Source organism: Gobio gobio (assembly GCF_949357685.1).
Source record: "Gobio gobio genome assembly, chromosome: 25".
NCBI lineage: Eukaryota > Metazoa > Chordata > Actinopteri > Cypriniformes > Gobionidae > Gobio > Gobio gobio.
This window is the reverse complement of record NC_137121.1, coordinates 37,465,389-37,485,973: the sequence shown is the minus strand read 5'-3', so window position 1 is coordinate 37,485,973 and position 20,585 is coordinate 37,465,389. Positions and strand designations below refer to the sequence as shown.

Below are 20,585 nucleotides of genomic sequence, written 5' to 3'. Positions count from 1 at the left end.
AATCCACAGACCACCACATCAAAATAATCTTACCATTTTAACAGACAATTATTTTAAGCTAAAATCTCTCAAGGAATGGTATTGTGTAAAACAGAGAAGAAACTGCCAGAAGTAACTGTTAGCCTCATTGCTTTAGTGCACATTTTAAAATAAAGACGTCGATTTGATAATAAATCAAGTCAATATCACAAAATTACACTTTTTTTCAGTTTGCATTTACCTTGATAAATTGGTGAAGCCACATGCAGATGAAGCGCCGTCCACTGGTCTGTGCTGGCAGGGTCACAGTCGGAGGGAAAATAGCCTTCCTTCATTTAATCGTCGTCTTATTCTTCTTTCTCACAATAAACTATTCAAGTAATATAATGTTAAAAGTTAAATGTAATGCAAATCCTTTTTGGTTGCACGCCTGTTGATGGGATTTGATGCTTTGTGATTTTCCTATGGGTTGTGAGCAGGCTCAAGCATGTGACTATAATAAAAAAAATACTGTATTATCCGGTAGCTTACCGTTATTAATTTGCTCGTCAAATTCTGCCTCATTTACAGTATTGAGCTGTATTTTTGAAGAACAGTAAATTACTGTACAAAATGTCCCGTATTTTTACAGCGATTTTTTTACAGTGATGGGTTTAGATGTAAAACATTGCAGAGAGCTAATTCTTCAAGCTAATTCTTCAACTTTAAACATTACTTTAACAATCACATCTACTCTCAATGTCCACTCTTCTGATATATCAGGTGACACTAGAGTGGGTTTTCCCTCTAAAGAAGTGGATGAGGGCTTTATTATATGATGCCATTTCATTTTTCCAACTTTCGTTCAAAGGGAAAGTCAAAAACAACAAGGCCTAAGGATAAAAACCTTGATTAGGATTGCTAAAATAAATTTCATAATTGAAAAGTGAATATATACATTAGAGAGAGTCTTTACTGATACCCTACAAAAATGAAAAACAAAATCACTTACAGTAATTGTTGTACACAGATCAGGCATAACATTATGACAGGTGATAACACTGATGATCTCTTCATCTCCTGTTAGTGGGTGGGATATATTAGGCAGCAAGTGAACATTTTGTCCCCAGAGTTGATGTGTTAGAAGCAGGAAAAATGGGCAAGCGTAAGGATTTGAGCGAGTTTGACAAGGGCTAGATTGTGACGACTAGAATGGTTTTCAAACTTTTTTAAGAGCGACCTTTTTTTTTTTTTCACGAGTCGCGACCATATAGGCCTAGAACAGAACAGATCAAGAAATAAAAATATATTTAGGCTATAACTATAAAGCCGAAACAAAATAATATAATGAGAAACTCAAAGTAACCAGCGTTGGGCTCACGTAGCCTCTCTCAATGGAATCCAAAAGTTTCCATATTTGCAATGTATTTGGATGCTAAACCATTATTTATTATAGCCTTTGTACTTCACTCTCGTCCCAATACTGATGGAAAAATCTTCCTCTTCACATGAGCACAAATGTGCTTGGAAACTCCACAGCGGCGGAGCTCACGCTGAATGGCACGAATTGTAGGCTACTACTGACTGAGCTGTGTAACTTTTCATATGTTAGGTTGATTATTTTACGCTGATAATGAACAGGCTGCGATATCAAGTGTGCAATGCTGCAATATGTTGTGTGTGCGCGTATGGCGCCCGCACGATCGAACAGAGGAAACATAAAATACTTCGCCATTTTGGTCATACAGATAATAGGCAAGGCAAGGCAAGGCAAGTTTATTTGTATAGCACATTTCATACACAGTGGCAATTCAAAGTGCTTTACACAGAAATGAAGTTAAAATAGTATAATAGTTATAATAGGAATTAAAAGGAAATTAAAAGGAAATAAAAATAAAGATGAAATCCCCTATCTGGGGTGGAAGAAAATGGAGAGTCAGGTTTACTTTAAAAATATTTGTCAGGTAACTGTGCGTTTAGACAGTACCCTTACAGATCGCTCCCCCGTCTCTCAACCTCTTCCACCCAGACAGCCTTAACAAAATAAAAAATAATTAAAAATAAAAGTATAATTAAAAACTAAAAATAAAACAGGGTTAAAATGAAACATAATTAAAGTGCAAGCAGTTCGGACAAAGCACAGAGCTCATTGAGTAAATGCATAAGATAAGGTGCAATCAGTCAGACGTACGGTGGCTCATTCAGTAAATGCACAGCTGAACAGATGTGTTTTGAGTCTGGATTTGAAAGTGGCTACTGTTGGAGCACATCTGATCTGTTCAGGAAGCTGGTTCCAGCTACGGCTGGCATAATAGCTAAACGTAGACTCTCCTTGCTTTGAGTGAACCCTTGGTATTTCTAATTGACTTGATCCTGATGATCTGAGTGATCTGTTGGGTTTGTATTTAATCAGCATATCTGCAATGTATTGAGGTCCTAGGTCATTTAGTGATTTATATACAAGTAATAGTACTTTAAAATCGATCCTAAATGTAACTGGAAGCCAGTGTAAAGACCTGAGGACTGGTGTGATGTGGTCATATTTTCTGGTTCTGCTCAGGATCCTGGCAGCAGCGTTCTGTATGAGCTGCAGCTGTCTAATGGTCTTTTTGGGAAGGCCAGTGAGAAGACCATTACAATAATCCACCCTGCTGGTGATAAAAGCATGAACGAGTTTCTCTAATTCTTGTCTGGAAATAAAGCTTCTAATTCTTGCAATATTTTTCAGATGATAGTAAGCTGATTTATTTATTGCTTTGACATGACTACTGAAACTCAGGTCTGACTCCAAAATCACACCAAGATTCCTGACTTGATTTTTTTATTTTAGACCTTTAGCCTCAAGATATGCGTTCACCTTGAGAATTTCATCTTTGTTTCCTAATGTAGTGATTTCAGTTTTGTCTTTGTTTAACTGAAGAAAGTTTTGGCACATCCAACTGTTAACTTCATCAATGCATTTACATAGAGAGTCAATGGGGCTGTAGTCATTTGGTGATAGGGCTAAGTAGATCTGGGTGTCGTCAGCATAGCTGTGGTCAGCCATTTTGTTATTTTTCATTATATGGCTGAGTGGCAGCATATACAGGTTGAATAGGAGTGGTGCAAGAATTGACCCTTGTGGGTCATGGATGTCCACTCAGACTTATGGTCACCTATACTCACATAATAACCTCTCCCTTCTAAGTATGACCTGAACCATTTGAGGACCATTCCAGAAAGCCCAACCCAATTTTCTAGCCTGTCAAGAAGTATGTTGTGGTCAACAGTGTCGAATGCAGCACTGAGGTCCAGTAGTACCAGAATCGATGTTTTGCCTGTATCTGTATTTAGGCGAATATCATTTATAATCTTTATGAGCGCTGTCTCTGTGCTGTGATGCGGTCGGAAACCAGATTGAAAATTGTCAAAGTATCCGTTTGAGCTTAAGAATTTGTTCAGCTGACTGAAAACAACTTTTTCAATGATCTTGCCTATGAAGGGGAGATTTGAGATTGGTCTGTAGTTGCTCAATATGGAGTTATCCAGATTTCTCTTTTTCAGGAGAGGCTTTACTACTGCAGTTTTAAGGGAGTTTGGAAAAGTCCTAGAAAGAAGTGAGGAGTTTACCACTTCTAGGAGATCTGCTTCTAAACAGTTAAACACACTTTTGAAAAAAGAAGTGGGGAGTGTGTCAAGGGCGCAAGTTGATGTTATAAGGTGCTGTACCGTTTCTTCTAAAATTTTACCATCAATTGCTTCAAAATCAGTCATAATAATTTTCTGAGGTTGTGGTCTGATCTGATTCACCTCAGAGCAACTCAAGGATGTGCTGATCGCATTTCTGATATTAATGATTTTCTCGGAGAAGAAGGAAGCAAACTCACTACATTTGCTGTCTGAGAGCATTTCACTGGGAATGTGACTCGGGGGGGTTGTTAGTCTCTCTACAGTAGCAAAAAGAGTGCGTGTGTTGTTTATGTTTCTATTTATAATATTTGAAAAGAAGGTCTGTCTAGCTTTGCCTAGTTCCACATTGAAAGCACGAAGACTGTTTTTATAAATGTTGTAATGGACCACAAGTTTTGTCTTTCGCCACATGCGTTCAGATTTCCTGCATTGTCTTTTCATTAATAAGAGTTGGACATCGTTCAAAATTACAAAGTGTTTACTTACATTGTGCTATTGTAAAATAAAGAAAACAAGATGTGCTTTCAGTCGTCTGGTTTCCACTGAACTTGTTTGAGGAGCGCCGCGCCTCACGATAATGAACCAGACTCACCAGCTCAGTCGCAGTTTTTTCGTTCTTTTTGTTTATCTGTTATTTAAGTAAAATATATTTTGTGTATTTATTCCTTTTATATAGTCCTAGACTGATTTTATGAATGGATTTTTTTATTATTTTATAATTTTTCCTGAGGTGTACTTATATTGTTGGTTTTTACATTAAAATATGTCATAATTTAGACATAAAAGGCATTTTTTCTATCCTGATATTAGCCGTCTGGCTTGAATGCTCTTTTTCAAGGGGCAGCCGTTCAATCACATGAACTCAGTGATGCGCATTGAGTACAGGTCTTTCTTTGTTACAGCCCCTAAGCTATGGAACTCTCTCCCCCTGGCTCTCAGGACAACAACTACGTTAAATTAATTTAAATGTAAACTCAAAACAAATTTGTTTAATCAGTATTATCAGTCATGACAATGTTAACTTGACATAACACAGTCACAATGTTAACTCACTACCAATAATCTGTTGCATCTTTACTCTAACTGCCCACCATGCTGTCTGTAATTAATGTTTGTTGCCTTTGTTTTTCATGTTGTATTGCAAATGTAGTGCGATTTGCAACTGCAACCGCTCATTACTTGGACTGGGCAAATGTCCACTGTCCGTCTATGTGTAAACTGCTTGTTATTTACTGTTATTGTGAAGTGTCCTTGAGCTTGGGAAAGGCGCTATATAAATTAAACGTATTATTATTATTATTATTACAGACAGTCTGTTGATCAGTGAATGCAGTGATCTCGTTATTGCAGTGCTATTTCTCTCACAAAATGCTTTCGCCACAACTAACAGCAAACACGACGTCGACAGGAATACCAACCCGTTCTCATCAGTCTGCGTATAAATGACACGACTTTACACTTTCCAAGTGCGTGTAATGCATACGCCAAAGTCCAATTTTGCGTGCATATGATACGCCAATCTTTCCCATTAACTTCAGTGGAGAGCTGATGCGTCCAAATACCACGCATCATCTTTAACGACAATGACGTCACCAGCGAGGCTCATTCGCCCAGTTCACCTGATGCGCGAACATCTTCAAACAGGTAAGTAAGGGCAAGAGTATTCTTTTGTAATGAGATCATGGTGTTAACGGTATTATTTTAATTATTTCAGTGTTTGTAGGCCTACATCACGTTACATGGGGTATGCGTTCAAATGAGTTGTTAGTGGAATAGTGGGCTGCACAGTTATCCCAGCGGGTAGCCTAACATTGACATTAGCCTAAGCTAACCTGTACCTGTTGCAGATTTTTAAATAAATAAATCTGTAAAAAATAATAATAATAAAAATAATATTTATGCTGTCTTCAGCTTTTATACATGGCTGAGGACAGCACTACAACAACAAAAAAAACGAATTTTTGGCGCGCAAAAAAACGGATTTATTTTATTTATTTATTTCCAAATTGTGGGCAAAAAAAACTATTTAACGTTACTGTCTTCCGCGCCTGCAGAAAAGGCATTAATGCTTGCTGCATCTATACATTCGCGGGCCGTGAACACATTACACGTGGGTGCGGACCCCGAGAGGTAACCTTAGCTGACGCCAGATCAGTATTTCGGATCATACGGCCTACATTCACTATACAAGCCGATCTGAGATCTGATAGAATAACGGGCACGTTGGTATAATTCAAGCAGGCATTACTAGTTGCTTGCAGATGCATGATACAGTAGGGTAAGGGTTGGATTAGGCTCCTATTCCCGGGATTTTTGACTTGTAATGTCATCATATATAGTGCATTTTAGCATTTTACCTAAAGAAAAATTGTCTCAAGCAGAAAAAAAAACAACAACATTAAGGTATCAAGCCTGAATTTACTGTGTTAGTACTTAATAGTTATTTGGTTACAGTACTGAGACAATTTAATCTGTTCTCTAGAAAATGGCAGTTCTATTAAAGAGAGACGGAAAGGACTAGTAAGCCAATGTTTCCAAAGTATTACATAATAATTATTCAATGAGTGATCAAATTACTACATTAATGTAGTACTTTTATAATGCTAATATTTACTTTTACCAAAAAGGACTAATATTTAACCAATAAATTACACATTAATATTACAAAATAGTTACTAATTATTACCATAAAATAAAAGTTACTTTGTGATATCCACAAAAGTGCTACCCATACTTACTCTGATATAACACACTTACATTACCTTGCAGTTCAATATAATGTTTATCAATTAGATTACTTAATATGCATTCCAACAAACTTTATCCATGGTTGACAATAACGTACACATCATTTTAAAAAAATGTACGTGGCATGTCGATAATTATAATTTATTTTTGTTTCGTCTGTAGTAAAAATGCCAGGTGGATCCACTTTTCGGCAATGCGCCCACTGCCTGAAGAGGATCAACTGTGCAAATAGAAGATGCTCCAAGGTAAATAATGTACAAATAATGCTATTGTACTGTCTAACTGCTAATCCCCATTTTTATGCATTAAAGCCAGAGTCATTAAGTCCAATTCAAATAAACTTTATTTTCATCAAATATCTCAGTATTTGTTGGCCAAGCAATACAGTGACAATTAAACTGGAGTTTGCAGTGGATACATTATGTTCGTCATACAAAAGACAGAAAGAGTTTTGTTTTGATACACTATGAATTTTCATCATAGTAGGTATTTTTCAAAATGTTTAATTTCCAACCTGATGGAAAGGTACCTGTTGATATTGAATGTTTGACTGTTGGTTCTTTTAGTTACATCCTCTTACAAGACTATTTAACATTGAATCTTTCTATTACAGACTTCTATTGTGGTGGTTCTCAACTGTGGTCACTCAGTTCATTGAGATTATCTATATTTTATTTTATCCATATATTATCCATATATTAAGGTATAATGTCTGTGGCCACATAATGGACAATCATATTTTCCGGTGCATTGACTCAACTGCATATTTAGTCTGTCTGTTCAATTAGTTGCATTCACTTGGCATCCAAGTCATTATTAAGGCCCTTGTTAACAGAAAGCTAGAAAATCAACAATGCTTGATCAACTGGACAGCAGTTTGGAACCTTTTTTTGTCATACCGTCTCCCCATCACTTGCTCTGTCTCTCTCCCTTACTCAGTGTGGGAAACTGCTGGACATGAAGTCCAGGCAGACGGCCCGCATGAAAAAATTTCGCACTAAGGCCAAGGAATGGGCACAACAAGTCAAAAAATCTCGCAATCAAGCAAAGATTTTCGACAATAGTGCCCTGCTGGTAATAAACATTTTCTGTCTTTGTATTTTGGTCAGGCATTGCAGGTTCCTGTCAACATTACACAAATACTGAATTGTATTTACATTGTGCAGGGAAGCAAGAACTCATCAACCCAACTGCATTTAACATTTCAGATAATAATGAGCTTGTCTACATATAAATATCAAAACAATACACAGAATTTCCTGGTGGTGCCTTATAATAATAATAATGCCATTGTAACCCTGCCTTGGAAATCTCTGTATTTGCTTATATGCTTTTCTATGTTAAGGTGGAGAAACTGAAAGCTCTTGGGTACTTTCCCCTCCTGCTGTGGGGAAAGTACCGACCACAAAATAAAAAGTGGATGGCCCAGCTCCAGTGCCCCTTTGAGCTGCCAGAGGTAGCGCATGCGGTCCTGGAGAAGATGTTGCTTCTGTTTGAAGGTTTGTTAGAAGGTAGGTCACATCACAACATCAGTACATTCATGACTATTAAGATTGATTCTGCATTGTTTATTTAAAGTAACATTTATTTGTATAGCACTTTTAACAATACATATAGTTTCAAAGCAGCTTCACAAAAAATAATGTGTCTACATTACAATTTAAGAGGTGACTTTGTCTAAGTAATATATTTCAGAAATGTTCATTTTGTGAATGCTTGGCTAAAAAGCGTCTTTAGTCTAGATTTAAACTGGAGGAGTGAGTCTGAGCCCCGAACATTATCAGGAAGGCTATTCCAGAGTTTAGGTGCCAAATATGAAAACGTCCTTACTCCTTTAGTGGACTTTAGATATCCTAGATACTACCAGAAGCCCAGAGTTTAGTGATCTTAAAAAGCATGATGGATTGTAGGGGGATAGAAGATCAGTTAAATACACAGGAGCTAAACAAATTGTATTGTGTACCTATCCAGATGAATCAGATTGAAATGTCATTGCAGATCCTTTTTCACACAATATATAGATTGCTGGTGGTGTATAATTCTGTTCTTTTTATGTTTTTTTATATCTTTTGTTATATAACTTTTTATATTTCTTTAGTTACTCATATTTTTAACCATACACTGCATCTTAAATGTCTTGTTTTATTTTTTTTACTGAAGCATGTGATCCTGAAGGAGAGAAGGTGGGGCAGCACGAGAGGACAGGAGAAAAAGATGAAGCAGAAAGAGAAATAGAGGATGAAGACCAGAGAGGACAGGGGGAGCAAAGTGAATTAGGAGAGACTGAGAGGAGTAACATGCAGGAGATGGAGATAGAGGCACAGAAAGACAGAGTGGAGAGAGGAGAGATGGAGGGACAGAAAGACTTAGAGCTGGGACTGATGGCGACAGAAGAGATAGAGGCAGACAAGGATAGAGAACAGACAGAGGAAGTAGGAAAAAAAGAGATTGAGGCAAAGAAGAAAGCAGACAGGTAAGTGGCAATACAGAATATAAGATGCAGAGCTGTAGAATATGATACAAAATGGAAAAGAAAGTGGGCCCCACTTTTTATTAAGTGGCCTCAACTACTATGTACTTGTATCCAAAAATAAGTACAATGTACTTATTGTGTTCATATAAGTAAAAAAGAAAGTGTCAACAGATTTTCCTGCATTCCAAATATTCACCTGGCTTGCAAGGCAAACACCTCTATTGCAATTTACACAGGTTTTTTGTTTCTCTATACAGGAAGTCAGCTGTCAAGATTTCAGCAAAAAAGAAAAGAAAAGGAAGCCAAAACAAGGATGATGGTAGGAAAAAATGCTATAAAGTATTTATAATTCAAAATTAAACACACAAAGTATATTAAAAAATGTTGGCAATACACAAACACCAGCCTATCATAAAATGCACACGAAAGTATCCCAAAGCATACCACGGTGACATCAAAAGGCCCCAAAGGATCATAAAGCATACGGTGGGTGATGTACAACAAAGTCCCACAAAGCAAACCAAAGAATTTGAATGTCTATATTACACAAGGTATACCACTTTAACACAAAATTTAACAAAGTATCCCAAACCCCCCAAAAGGCAACCGTGTCAGTGAGTTATTACAAATCCAGTTTCCAGAAAAGTTGGGATATTTTTTAAAATGCATAAATACAAAAATCTGTGATTTGTTAATTAACATGAACCTTTACTTAACTGACAAAAAGTACAGAGAAAAGATTTTCAATAGTTTTACTGACAGCGTAGTTATTCTTTAGTATTATTACATTATCTAGCCAGTATGGTGACAATCAGGATCTCTCTGGTGATTGCCACCTTTTCTGTTTATTTTGTTTTACTACTGTTACATTAAGATGCAATGGTTTGTATTTACTTTATTTATTTATTTGTATTACAGCCTGCCAGTATCACAGCACATTGGACATTTATCCAGTACAATATGTGTCCAAGACACGTGAAAGAAAGGTTAGTAGCTATACGGAGAACATTCTGTACAACTGTTAGTGCATAAATTGTTACTATACTACACATGGGCGTCGGAAGCAAAAAACATTGTGGGTGGGTCCTCTCTCAGAAAATCTTACTGGAGTAGATGCCATTTACATTAAGTACAAATATATCGCCTTGTTTGCTAAACATCTGGTTGGACAAGACAAGTTTACGGAAATCACCATGTCTTTGACAGCGGCTATAGTGTAGGGGTAAGACGCATGGGTTCGAATCCGCCTTAGGCCGAGCTAACTCTACTCCCTTTTCCAATCGCATATCAGACCGGAAAGGCATTTATTTTCAATAAAAATTGAGAAAATATTAGAAAAGTGGAAATAAAGTGTCTAACATGTGTTTAATAATAAGTATATATTGGTTAGGGGTAGGTAAACAGACATGTGCTGGATTAGAGACGATAAAAGTGAGTGGGTCCAATATCATTGATCGTAAAAAATGGGTGGGTCTTGTTTGGTGATTATATTGTGACTGATTTTTAGAGACTGGGAGGAGGAAGGAAATTAAATATTTAATTATGATATAAAAGTATGACTTTGGTTTGTCTTTGACCCTTTTCCCAAAGGGCTGTAAAGAAGTACTGGTCCATTGGCTCCCGTGTCCGTCATGGTAATGTCAGCTTTCTTGTTTAACCGATTTTTGAGTTGTCCTTAAAGAAATTCTAGTCCTAATTAAGAAGCCAGTCTGATTTACCATGACTTGGAAGTTATTTAAGTTTATGTAATAAGCACCTCGACCAGTGTTACATTTCTTTTTGAGAAGTCAGACGGGCTGCTTAATTAGATATCTCCACATGTGGCATCTGTTTTTGCCTACATGGAGATTAAGTTTTGTCACAACTGCAACTTGCATGTACTGCTGTTTTTGGTGGTGTTTTGTAACAGCCATAATTACTATACAAAACTTTGAGGGTAAGGAATTACAGTCATCACAATTTCATATTCAGTAGGAATGGGGTGATCTCCTTATCACACAATATGATTGGATACACAATATGAGGTTCACAATTAAATACAAACACAATACAATGTTATAAATAAATCGTCAATGACAACTAAATTATACCTGTACAGAATTGTTTATTTCTGACAAATCTTTGTAATGTAAACAGTTTAAAATGTCATTACAAAGTGACAATTATATAATTTGGATATTAATATAAAATCTCTTCAGCGTTCCGCTTTCTCCACCACATTCTGTCAGGGAAATATGTAGAAACTTAACAGAGGCCATTCTTATATTTAACATATTTCAGAAATTAAATACATGATTTCTGTATGTTTTATTTTGCCATTTCTTTCAGCCTAAAGACCTGGCCCCCATCTTGGGAACCGCAGGAGAACATAGGAATGACTGTGTCATAAAGGAAGGTCTGCTAAAATGACTGTTGTCCCATTGCTGGTTCCAACTTCCAAGAAACAAACAAAAAAATGTGGCCATGTGGACAACAATAAAGTTCTACTGTTCTTCTAATGAATTGAGTACACAAAATAAAAATGATTTGTTTATAAATCTCTGCTTCATTATTCAAAATGCCTTATTAATTCAGTGCCAATCAAAATTCATCAAAGTCAGACAGTTTAGGTTCTGTGTGTTTTCATTGTAACTGGTCAGGATCTACTGGATGCTGCGTTGCTGATCAGTTGATTAATCTAACCTCAACATGTGCTGTGATCTGTCCTGCCAATGTAATCAAAACAAAAAAACATTGAACATGATGTTTTTGGACAATAAACACTGTTTTCGTAGAAGCTTCTGTCTAAGTAACCTTTTAAAGTCTTGTAGTACTCAAGGTATAGCCAGCTTTGGTGTTATGAATAACCTTACTGTTATTATAGCCATGTTTTCAACCATTGCCATAGCAATTATTCACAGCACACCTGAGAAGTCAATAAAAAAAGTAATTCACTTAATAAATGATTAATAATACAATGATTTTACTGTTGTTATTATCAGCCAGACAGTGTGTCAGGTTCTGACATAACAGGTAAGTTAACGTTAGGCGTTATTGGCTTGAAATGCCCCAGATTCAGGCCTATGTAACGTTAGATGAACAGCTTTTCTCGTAGTTTTCTCTTCCCATTGGATGCTTTCTAATGACAAATGTGCAGTTTATTTAGACAAAACTAAAGATACAGATAATATACATTCACTGAACGAAGATTATCTTTAGTTCGTTGCTATGGCGGTTGCTATTGACGCATCTATAGCTGAAACCACGTAGCTGGCATTACTTGCTTCCGCCCGGAAGTATTTTCTTCACTTTTAGAAAGAAAAAAAAAGATATATTTTTTTTAAATTTCTCCACAGGAAAAAAAAGCAATTTGGTAACTCAACAATACGATATGTTCATGTTACTGCTAGCACATTTAATAATTTCTCCTTCGATTCTGAGAAATTTATTTTTTGTAGCTGAAGGTTATGGAAGTGCCTCGTGTTGTGGGCGGAGTTTGCGCGTTCTACTGTTTTGGCTAACATATCTGAAATAAACCAACATATTTCATTTTTGTTAACATAGATTATCTAAATGCAGTGTAACTACTAGTTTGACTGTACTAGATATTTGATATATTCCGTAGATATATCTTTTTGCAACCCTAGTTTACAACCCTAATTTGCAAACCGGAAGAACTACAACTTTAGTGCTCATTTGTATCAAGCTGCAAAGTGTGGCTATTGGGAATTGTAGTTTTTAGAACATTTGTGTTTTCCTTAGAATTTGAGGTTGTAAATAGTTAGTTGAAAGTATAGGAAGGGGTTTAGGGGTATGGTAAACACATCTATGTAATCAGATTTTAAATATATAATTGTTATGTGGGTTTAAATCAATTTTAACCATTTTTGACAGCGCCCCCAGTTGTTGACTATACTGTATATACCTCAGTATGATAGCTGAGGTCAAGAGCTCTCTATAACAATTTGTCCCATACCTGTAGCCCCTTTTGTTGCTGAATTATAAGCCTTCAAACATGCACCAAGGTGAAGTTTCAACGGTCAGTATTTCAAACCAGGAGACATATAGAATTTTCATACTAACAAATGTTACTCTCTAGGACAAGACCTTTCCAAAAATATATTTGGTTTAGCTGTACAACAAAGTTTTAATTTTCTTATTTCATGGACACAAGGCCATCTCAGGTCTAGTTTCAGAGAGCACTTTGAAGTGTCAATATATAAAGTGAAGATGTTTGTTTGTTTCTGACTTTATAAACAGATTTATGACCCCAAAACATGAGGAATACCTGGTCCAGACACAAACACACGCCACACACAAAATATGTGTATTTCTGTTTGGGACACACATGGCTTATATGCATAACTATTTATGTTAATGCTGCTGTGATGGTAAAAAATACACCAAAAGACCATGGTCTAGAATGGATAGTCATCTCCTCTTGTACTTGTAGTATTATTATTGGTATTCAAAACCAAGAGTACAATACACATAGGTAATGTAGGCCCTGTTGCATCCTCTGTATTTATTTCTCTGTTTAAAGATTTAGTTTGTATGTGTACAAAAAAGGGCAAATAGTTTTTCCGTTAACATTTTCCTCCTTCCAACACCTGTCACTGTGAGAAACTACAAACCCCATTTCCAGAAAAGTTGGGATATTTGTGCACCAGTACCCATGGAATGGGTGAGCTACATGTGTGTGAAGGTACCATTGACACAGAGGCATATTTTGGGATTTTAGAAAGACATATGTTGCCATCAAGGCAATGTCTCTTCTATGCTTATTTCAGCAGGACAATTCCAGGCCTCATTCTGCACAGGCTACAAAAGCGTGGCTTCCCAAACGATTAGAAAGTGTTATTAATAGGAAAGGTGATGTAACACAATGGTAAACATGCCTCTGTCCCAACTTTTGTTGAGTGTTGCAGGCATGAAATTATAACTTTGTTTATATTTACAAAATACAATTGCACTGGTCATTAGCTAATTGTTAAGTAATATGCCATTGTGGTTATGGCTTTTGAGTTAATTTTAAATTAGTAAATAGTCATGTGCCTCAACAATTCGTAACATGATTTTGCAAATCGTTAGTTAATAATTAATTAAAGCAGACAACTGGAAGTTGAAATGCATGGCTTTGACCCATTGTGATAATTAACGCATTCATTTACATTATTAGTTAATATAATGTTATTAGGGAATTAACACTTGATATATTTAATTAATAGCAATTAATATATTACTTAACCTATTAATCATATAGAATGTTCATTAGTTGCTGATGCAGTGATCATTAATACATGGTTTAGTTCCTCATGTCATGAGTCATACATTAACTCATTAAAATAATATTCCAACTTGGGTTGTTGCTAAAATGTATATTGCATAACTGATTACTATTATTGCCATAACTGATTACTACTATTATTGTCATGTTTGTATTCAGTGCATTTCAAAGTAATCAGACCCAACCCTGCCAACCATTCCTCAGTATAACGTGGTTAACTAAGCCTCTACAATAGTTCTACATAGTCAGTTTTGTAGTATGTTACACTGCCAGTATCTATCTGTGTACAGTATGTAAGTTTTGTACATCTTAATATGGGACCTGCTGTGACTGTGACCTCAAATGTTCCAAAATGTTGGTAGTTCAGGTTGAATCTGAAAGTTCCCAGTTCTCTCTTATCCTAAGGGTTGATGAGCCAAAGTCAACTCAACAGTCAGATGACAAATCACATTTGTATTTCTGTTTACATATATACAGGTGTCAGCAATTATTTACATACATTATCAGTTGCATAACCATGAGTATCACAATTCCATGAAAATAAAAGTCAAGACTTTATAAACCTTTTCAAATCAAAGTACAAGTAAAAGCAAAAGCAATTATAACTGTGACCTGAGTCTGACTTGAGTCCCAAGTCAAGTGACTTGAGTCCCCACCTGTGCATCCTCATTATCATCATCATCATTATCATCATCATCATCATCATCATCAGAGCTGATGTCACGTAGCCAATCCAATTCTTCATCCATTTCCCCTTCCTCCTCTTCCACCAGCCTAGGAGTTGGTTGGAGAATGCCTCTGTATGTGCATGCTACAGTCTGCTGTTTTTGTCTGAGGTCTTGCAGTCTTCTCTTAAGTAGACTGATGAGGCCCTTGGACCCCTCCTCTGTGAATCCATTCGTATATCCTATAAGTCCACACATAAAGAATAATGTAATTACCATCACACTAAACATTTAATCAGAGAGAGCTGATTTATGTTAAGACAAATCTTAATTACAAAATCAAATTAAAATAAACTTTGAAGGTTATGTATCCTTAGTTTTTGAGCCAATACTAGCATGATTGCTTTTCACTTGAAAATAGTTAGACCTATGAATGTTAAAATGCATGAAGTCAGGTAGTTTGACTTACTTCCTGTTTGTGTGCTCACTGAAACGGTGGCCATCAGTGACTGAACCTTCTCTACTGAGTCCTTAAGGTACTGACAGTGCTGCATCATCTCCTTCACAAGGATCTGTTTTTCTTCTGTCAGTCGTGAGACAAGCATTAGTTGGTCAAAGAGCTTCTTCTTGGTGATAATGTCGACACCATCTGCAGGAATGAAAACATCATACATTAATAAACAAATTTGATGAGGATACATTTTAAATAAATACTAAAAGTTAAATCTTCATACAACACCTGTGTTCTGTTCCTGCCAAGGCCAGATCATGCTCTCTGCAGCCTTGTTGGAGAGTTTCTGCACAACTGAAATTGTGTCCACAAGATCACCATCAGGTTGCTGGTTGTATCGCTGGATCTCTTCTAGCAAGCGTTTCTTTTCTTGGGCAATCTTCTGACTTATCTTCTGACGCCTTTTGTTGCGATCTGTAATAAGAGCAAAAACAATGCTATTACAAAAGAGCTGCTATGGCATTTGATGAACAGAACCAATATATCTTCCATCTACATCACTTCCATTTACTAATCCATACCATTCTGTCTATAAAGGTAGTGCTTCTTCTGACAAATGCTCACAAAGAGTGCTTCGATGGAGATCTGCAAACCATGAGCATCAACAGGACTGCTTGCTGCATTTCCTACATTAAAGATATGAAGAAAGAAAAATGTTTCAAACACACTTAAGTTCTGTTAATTACACATTGTAAAGCAGCTACAGACCGACATGGAGCCCTGGATATTGGGTCCTATTGGACCATTGTGCTTAGCCTCTCATTTTCCACCTCAAATTATATTGTTTGGTAGTAGAATTGGTAGTAGTGTTATTATCTTTTAATAATAATTACTATGATCTATTACTATTATCTGTTTTTTTTTTACAGAAACATACATATACATACATATATATATATATATATATACATACACATATACACACACACACACACACACACACACACAAAAGATGACGTTAACGGGCATAGTGCAATAGGGCAGAAATCAGTCTGGTGAGTAAACCAAAAAAATGACTAACCAATGGCGATCCTATTGTCAAGGTGTGTGTTGAGGTTTGGCTACATACATTAAAAACATATATTAAATTACTCCGACAGTGTTTATGTATAAAAAACATTGTCCTTACCTCTACTGGCCCACTGCTTGACATCAACAACCCACTGTTTTAGCATGTCATCACAGCAATGAAACTGTTCCTGCATCTTCTTCAGGCTCTCTGTTACATCTAAGGTCTTTTCTACTGTCTGCAAAACAGCAATACAAAATCATTGTTCATTCATTGTCATTTCATAAAAGAATCCTTTAAAAGAATCAAAAAAGTATATGTCCCTGCCTGATTTAATACAACAACATATTCAACTACATATACATAGCTGAGGTCCTGCACCCTTACAATATCTACTTGTGGGTAACAGTGTGATGCATTTTGAGTGGACTTTAAGTTCAAATGTAACTGTTTAAGTTTTGTATTGAAAAAGTATACACTATTTTAAACATAACAAAGCATACCTTTTTGAATCTGGAAGACAAGGCAATGTGGAGGCCATTATCTTTACGCTGATTCCACCCAATAGCATGGACAGTAAGCATATCAGTTCTTACTGTAAAGAACAAAAGAAATTCATAATAAATTGTAAAATTTTAATGGTACGTTTGCAGGCTAACAGGGGGCAAAGAAGCTTACAAACCTGACTTGGCCATATACTTTGTGGTCAGGGCACATCTGGAGAGAAAACTATTCACTTGTTCTACTTCTTCACCAAGAGTGGTTCCAGCACCTTCCTGGTTCCTTGCATTCCACAAAATCTACAGGAAGCAGTGAAGTTGTTAAACAGTGTGGACAACAGGGTTACCAAGATTGATACATATCCCGAGGTCACCAGGTGTAGAGGAGAGCACATAGGGGCTCATGTTAACATACTCCTGGGTTGTTGTTTGGGTCACAATGTAATTCATTGTGGCACTTTACATTAATTGTTGGCTACATCATTCTCTGAAATATAAAATTCATATAGTTAAATGCATTACCTCGCATTTTGTATTGTGGGCTTTGGCATGCATCACGGACAAGCAATGTCTCATTTTCTGAAGAGGTTCAAGATGAGTCAGAGCCTCTGACACCTTCTCCAGGTATGGCACATAACGACAGGTCACATCCATGGCCAAAAATGTAGCACCCTGGAACTCTTTTTGGAGAAACATTGGATATGCAAAGATTTCTCCTCTATACATATTCAGACCTTTTGGAAAATAGAAATAAGAAGAGCACATTGGACACTGAAGTAAAGGCTACAGATCATCATTATCTACAAATATTTTTTAAATGCAATTTATCAAGATCATTACCAACCTTTGAGGAGGAATCCATGCCTACACACAGCAATTTCTACACCTTCTTCATCCAACTTGTTGGCCTGCTTTGATGTTTCTCTTGCTGCTGTCCAGTGGGATTCCCCACACATCGCCTTTCCTGATGTCTATCAAAGTAAATTGTCTCAACATATCAGAGTAGTTCATTCAAGAACATTAACTAGCAGGGATGTACGATCAAACACACCAACAATTACAGTCAAGATTTTTTCTTTAATTGCCTGACCCATCTTCCATCTGTAACTCCCTAGATTAGAATCTAGCTTTTTTTCTCCCCATGCAGCTACAACTTCACTCTTTGTGAAAGTTTGATTGCATCGCTAACCTCAGCACCCTGCCATTGCCATCTCAACACAAAATCAAAGACTCCAAACATCTAAGAAGGCATGAGATACCCTTTGCCCAGCCTGATTGAAAACTTACACTCTTGACAGCGCCCCGAACTTCCTCAACAAAATTGGACACCTCAGAGTCTTGGGCTAAAAACACTCCATCAAAGAACCCGGGCTCTTCACTCCTACAAGAAAATGAATTCTGGATAACCACTGTAGTAAGAAATTATTGTATTTATATGGCACTTAAAAACAAGGTTACAAAGCCTAACATAGATATATACAGCAGCTACAGTATCAACAGCTTATTGTGAAATAACAAAATTAGAACTATATTATGATGATAATGTTAATAGCAAGTACATACATTAACTACATTGGCTGTTTTTAATGTGCACACAAAACTCACTGGTTTGTTTTCTGGAACCTGTAGAGTTTTCTGTTGCCATCCACTGAAACAGCCACCATTTCAGGGCTACAGGCTGGACAGACAAATGGCTCCTTTCCCAGAAGTTGATTCACTTCAGAGTTGCAGTACACATATTGCAGAAAGCTCCTCTGAAAAGTGTCTGCATTCACATTGCCAGTCTGAAATAAACAAATTTAGTACAGCTTTCAATGACAATAGACTACAATATAACCTATTTATGTTTTGTCAATGTAACTTTTCAAATCTAATAAGGATGCAAAAGACAATGCTGTCTAGTATGGTCTTCAATTCAGTTAATTTCAGAAATCTGAAATACTTTAGCCACTTGTGGACCTTGAACTACATATGTAGGTATATTTAAATTTACGCCCTGCACAGACTCAACCACCATTTTTGCCATACTGTCCAGCCTTATAGCTACTTTAATAATAATATTAATAATAAAAATAAAGGCATTTTGTCTTTCATCTTCACATTTTAACTCACTCTTCCAAACTGCTTTGTTCTCTGGTCCAACATTGCTGTGAAGGCTTTCACTGACATTCCTGGAGCCGTTGTCTTCATAGCCTCAAAGGAATGGAACAGATCTTGGTGGAACAATGTCTGTGCTTGCATGGTAGCGGGCCAGTAACCACTCCTTACAAAGTCACCAACTTCTGGAGCCCATTGCTTATTGCAATGTTTACATGTTAGCACCGGAACGTGAAGATTGTAACGGCCTGAGAGCACATGAAAGACAAATAAATAACAAGGAACTAATGTGTTAGATAAACAATATTTTTTACGCAATCCTACCATTTATGCAAACCAGTATGACGGATCTACCAACAGAGATGTCAACATCACGAGTGTCACAGGAGCATATAATTTGAGGAAAGGCTGTTGGCAGCAAACACTCTGCAAGAGCAAAAGACCATCAGGATGACATTAAAGAATGTTTGGATTGTGTGCAAATACTTCGAAAATATAATGCATGATTTACTTATGTTGTCTGCTATGGGGAAAAAAGGCAAATCAATTGAAGAAGAGACACCAACCTTGTTCACAGACGATGTACTTGCCATCATGGAGTTTCACAAACTCTGTTGGAGGAATGTATTGATAAAATCCAAACATGCTGGTTTGCCTACTGTGCAGAGTGTGGTGTTTATGTACCAATTGATCACACTCAGCACAAAACCACTCTGAGGGCAAACATTCCCCACAACGGATGATGGCTTCTTTCACGTGACAGTGATTGCAGGTCATCTGGAAGATGTTCTCAGCAGACAACAAGTTGTCAATGTTTTGTGGCCTCGCCTGTTGCCAACATTGTTGGGCCTCTTTCTGTCTTTGAGACCAACTGGACAATGGTGTCTGCTGAGAAAAATCTTGCCCATCAATGCTCTCTGAATCCTGTAGAAGATCCTTAAGCCTCTGCATATTGCAATCTTCAAAAAGAGAAATAGAAAAATACAAACATAACAGAAATCCAACATTGCAATTCCACTATCACTGACTTCTTTTGTGGAATTTCCATTGCTTTTAATACAGGGACAGTCCAGTGATAGCAGAGAGTGAAAGGATAGTTGGAAATGGGCAATCAAACTCATGACCCTTAAGATTATGTGTATGTGCTGGCTGTCAGTAGCATTTTGGAAGGAACATTGTTAGCTGGCTGGTTACTAAACATAGCAAAAGTGCAGGTACAATGAGAGGCTTCCTTTTAACTTAACTCTAGTAGTTTTCTACTTACCAGGATATTGGTAGCTAGTACATGGTGAAGTTGGGATGGAGGAACTAGCACATGGAGAAGTACCAACTGTTTGGAAGAAAAAAAACAAAAACAGATTAGAACAATTCTTTCGAACTCTTTGCCAGATATACAAAAATAAACACTGAAACCTTTGGCAAACTTTCAACATGGAAACTATCAAACCTAAATTTATTTGGCATTATAATGTTATAATCATTATAAGTATACAGAATATTAAGTACCAACAGTACTGTCAAACCAAATCACACGTCATCACTCTCCACTACCATTTTCTTTAATTAATTTTATAAGATGGACACTAACCAGGAGAGGAAGCTTTTTTCCTCCGTTTGCTGGTGGTCACACGCAGCCCATCACTGTCCCTCTTCCACCAGGTCACTTTGGACCGTCCTGTGACTTCAGGC

At 36.7% G+C, this 20,585-nt stretch overlaps 1 protein-coding gene across 1 annotated transcript; it reads left to right on the top strand.

Annotated features, from left to right (window-relative positions):
* Positions 1-6,542: 6,542 nt before the first annotated feature.
* LOC307121845 (uncharacterized protein) lies at positions 6,543-11,316 on the top strand (the record flags this gene model as incomplete). The annotated part of the gene is made up of 7 exons (XM_079809603.1): positions 6,543-6,620; positions 7,315-7,449; positions 7,721-7,886; positions 9,106-9,167; positions 9,767-9,834; positions 10,439-10,482; positions 11,177-11,316. 7 exons carry the CDS (start codon positions 6,543-6,545, stop codon positions 11,179-11,181), a joined length of 558 nt encoding a protein of 185 aa, XP_079665729.1. The 3' UTR covers positions 11,182-11,316.
* Positions 11,317-20,585: the final 9,269 nt, after the last annotated feature.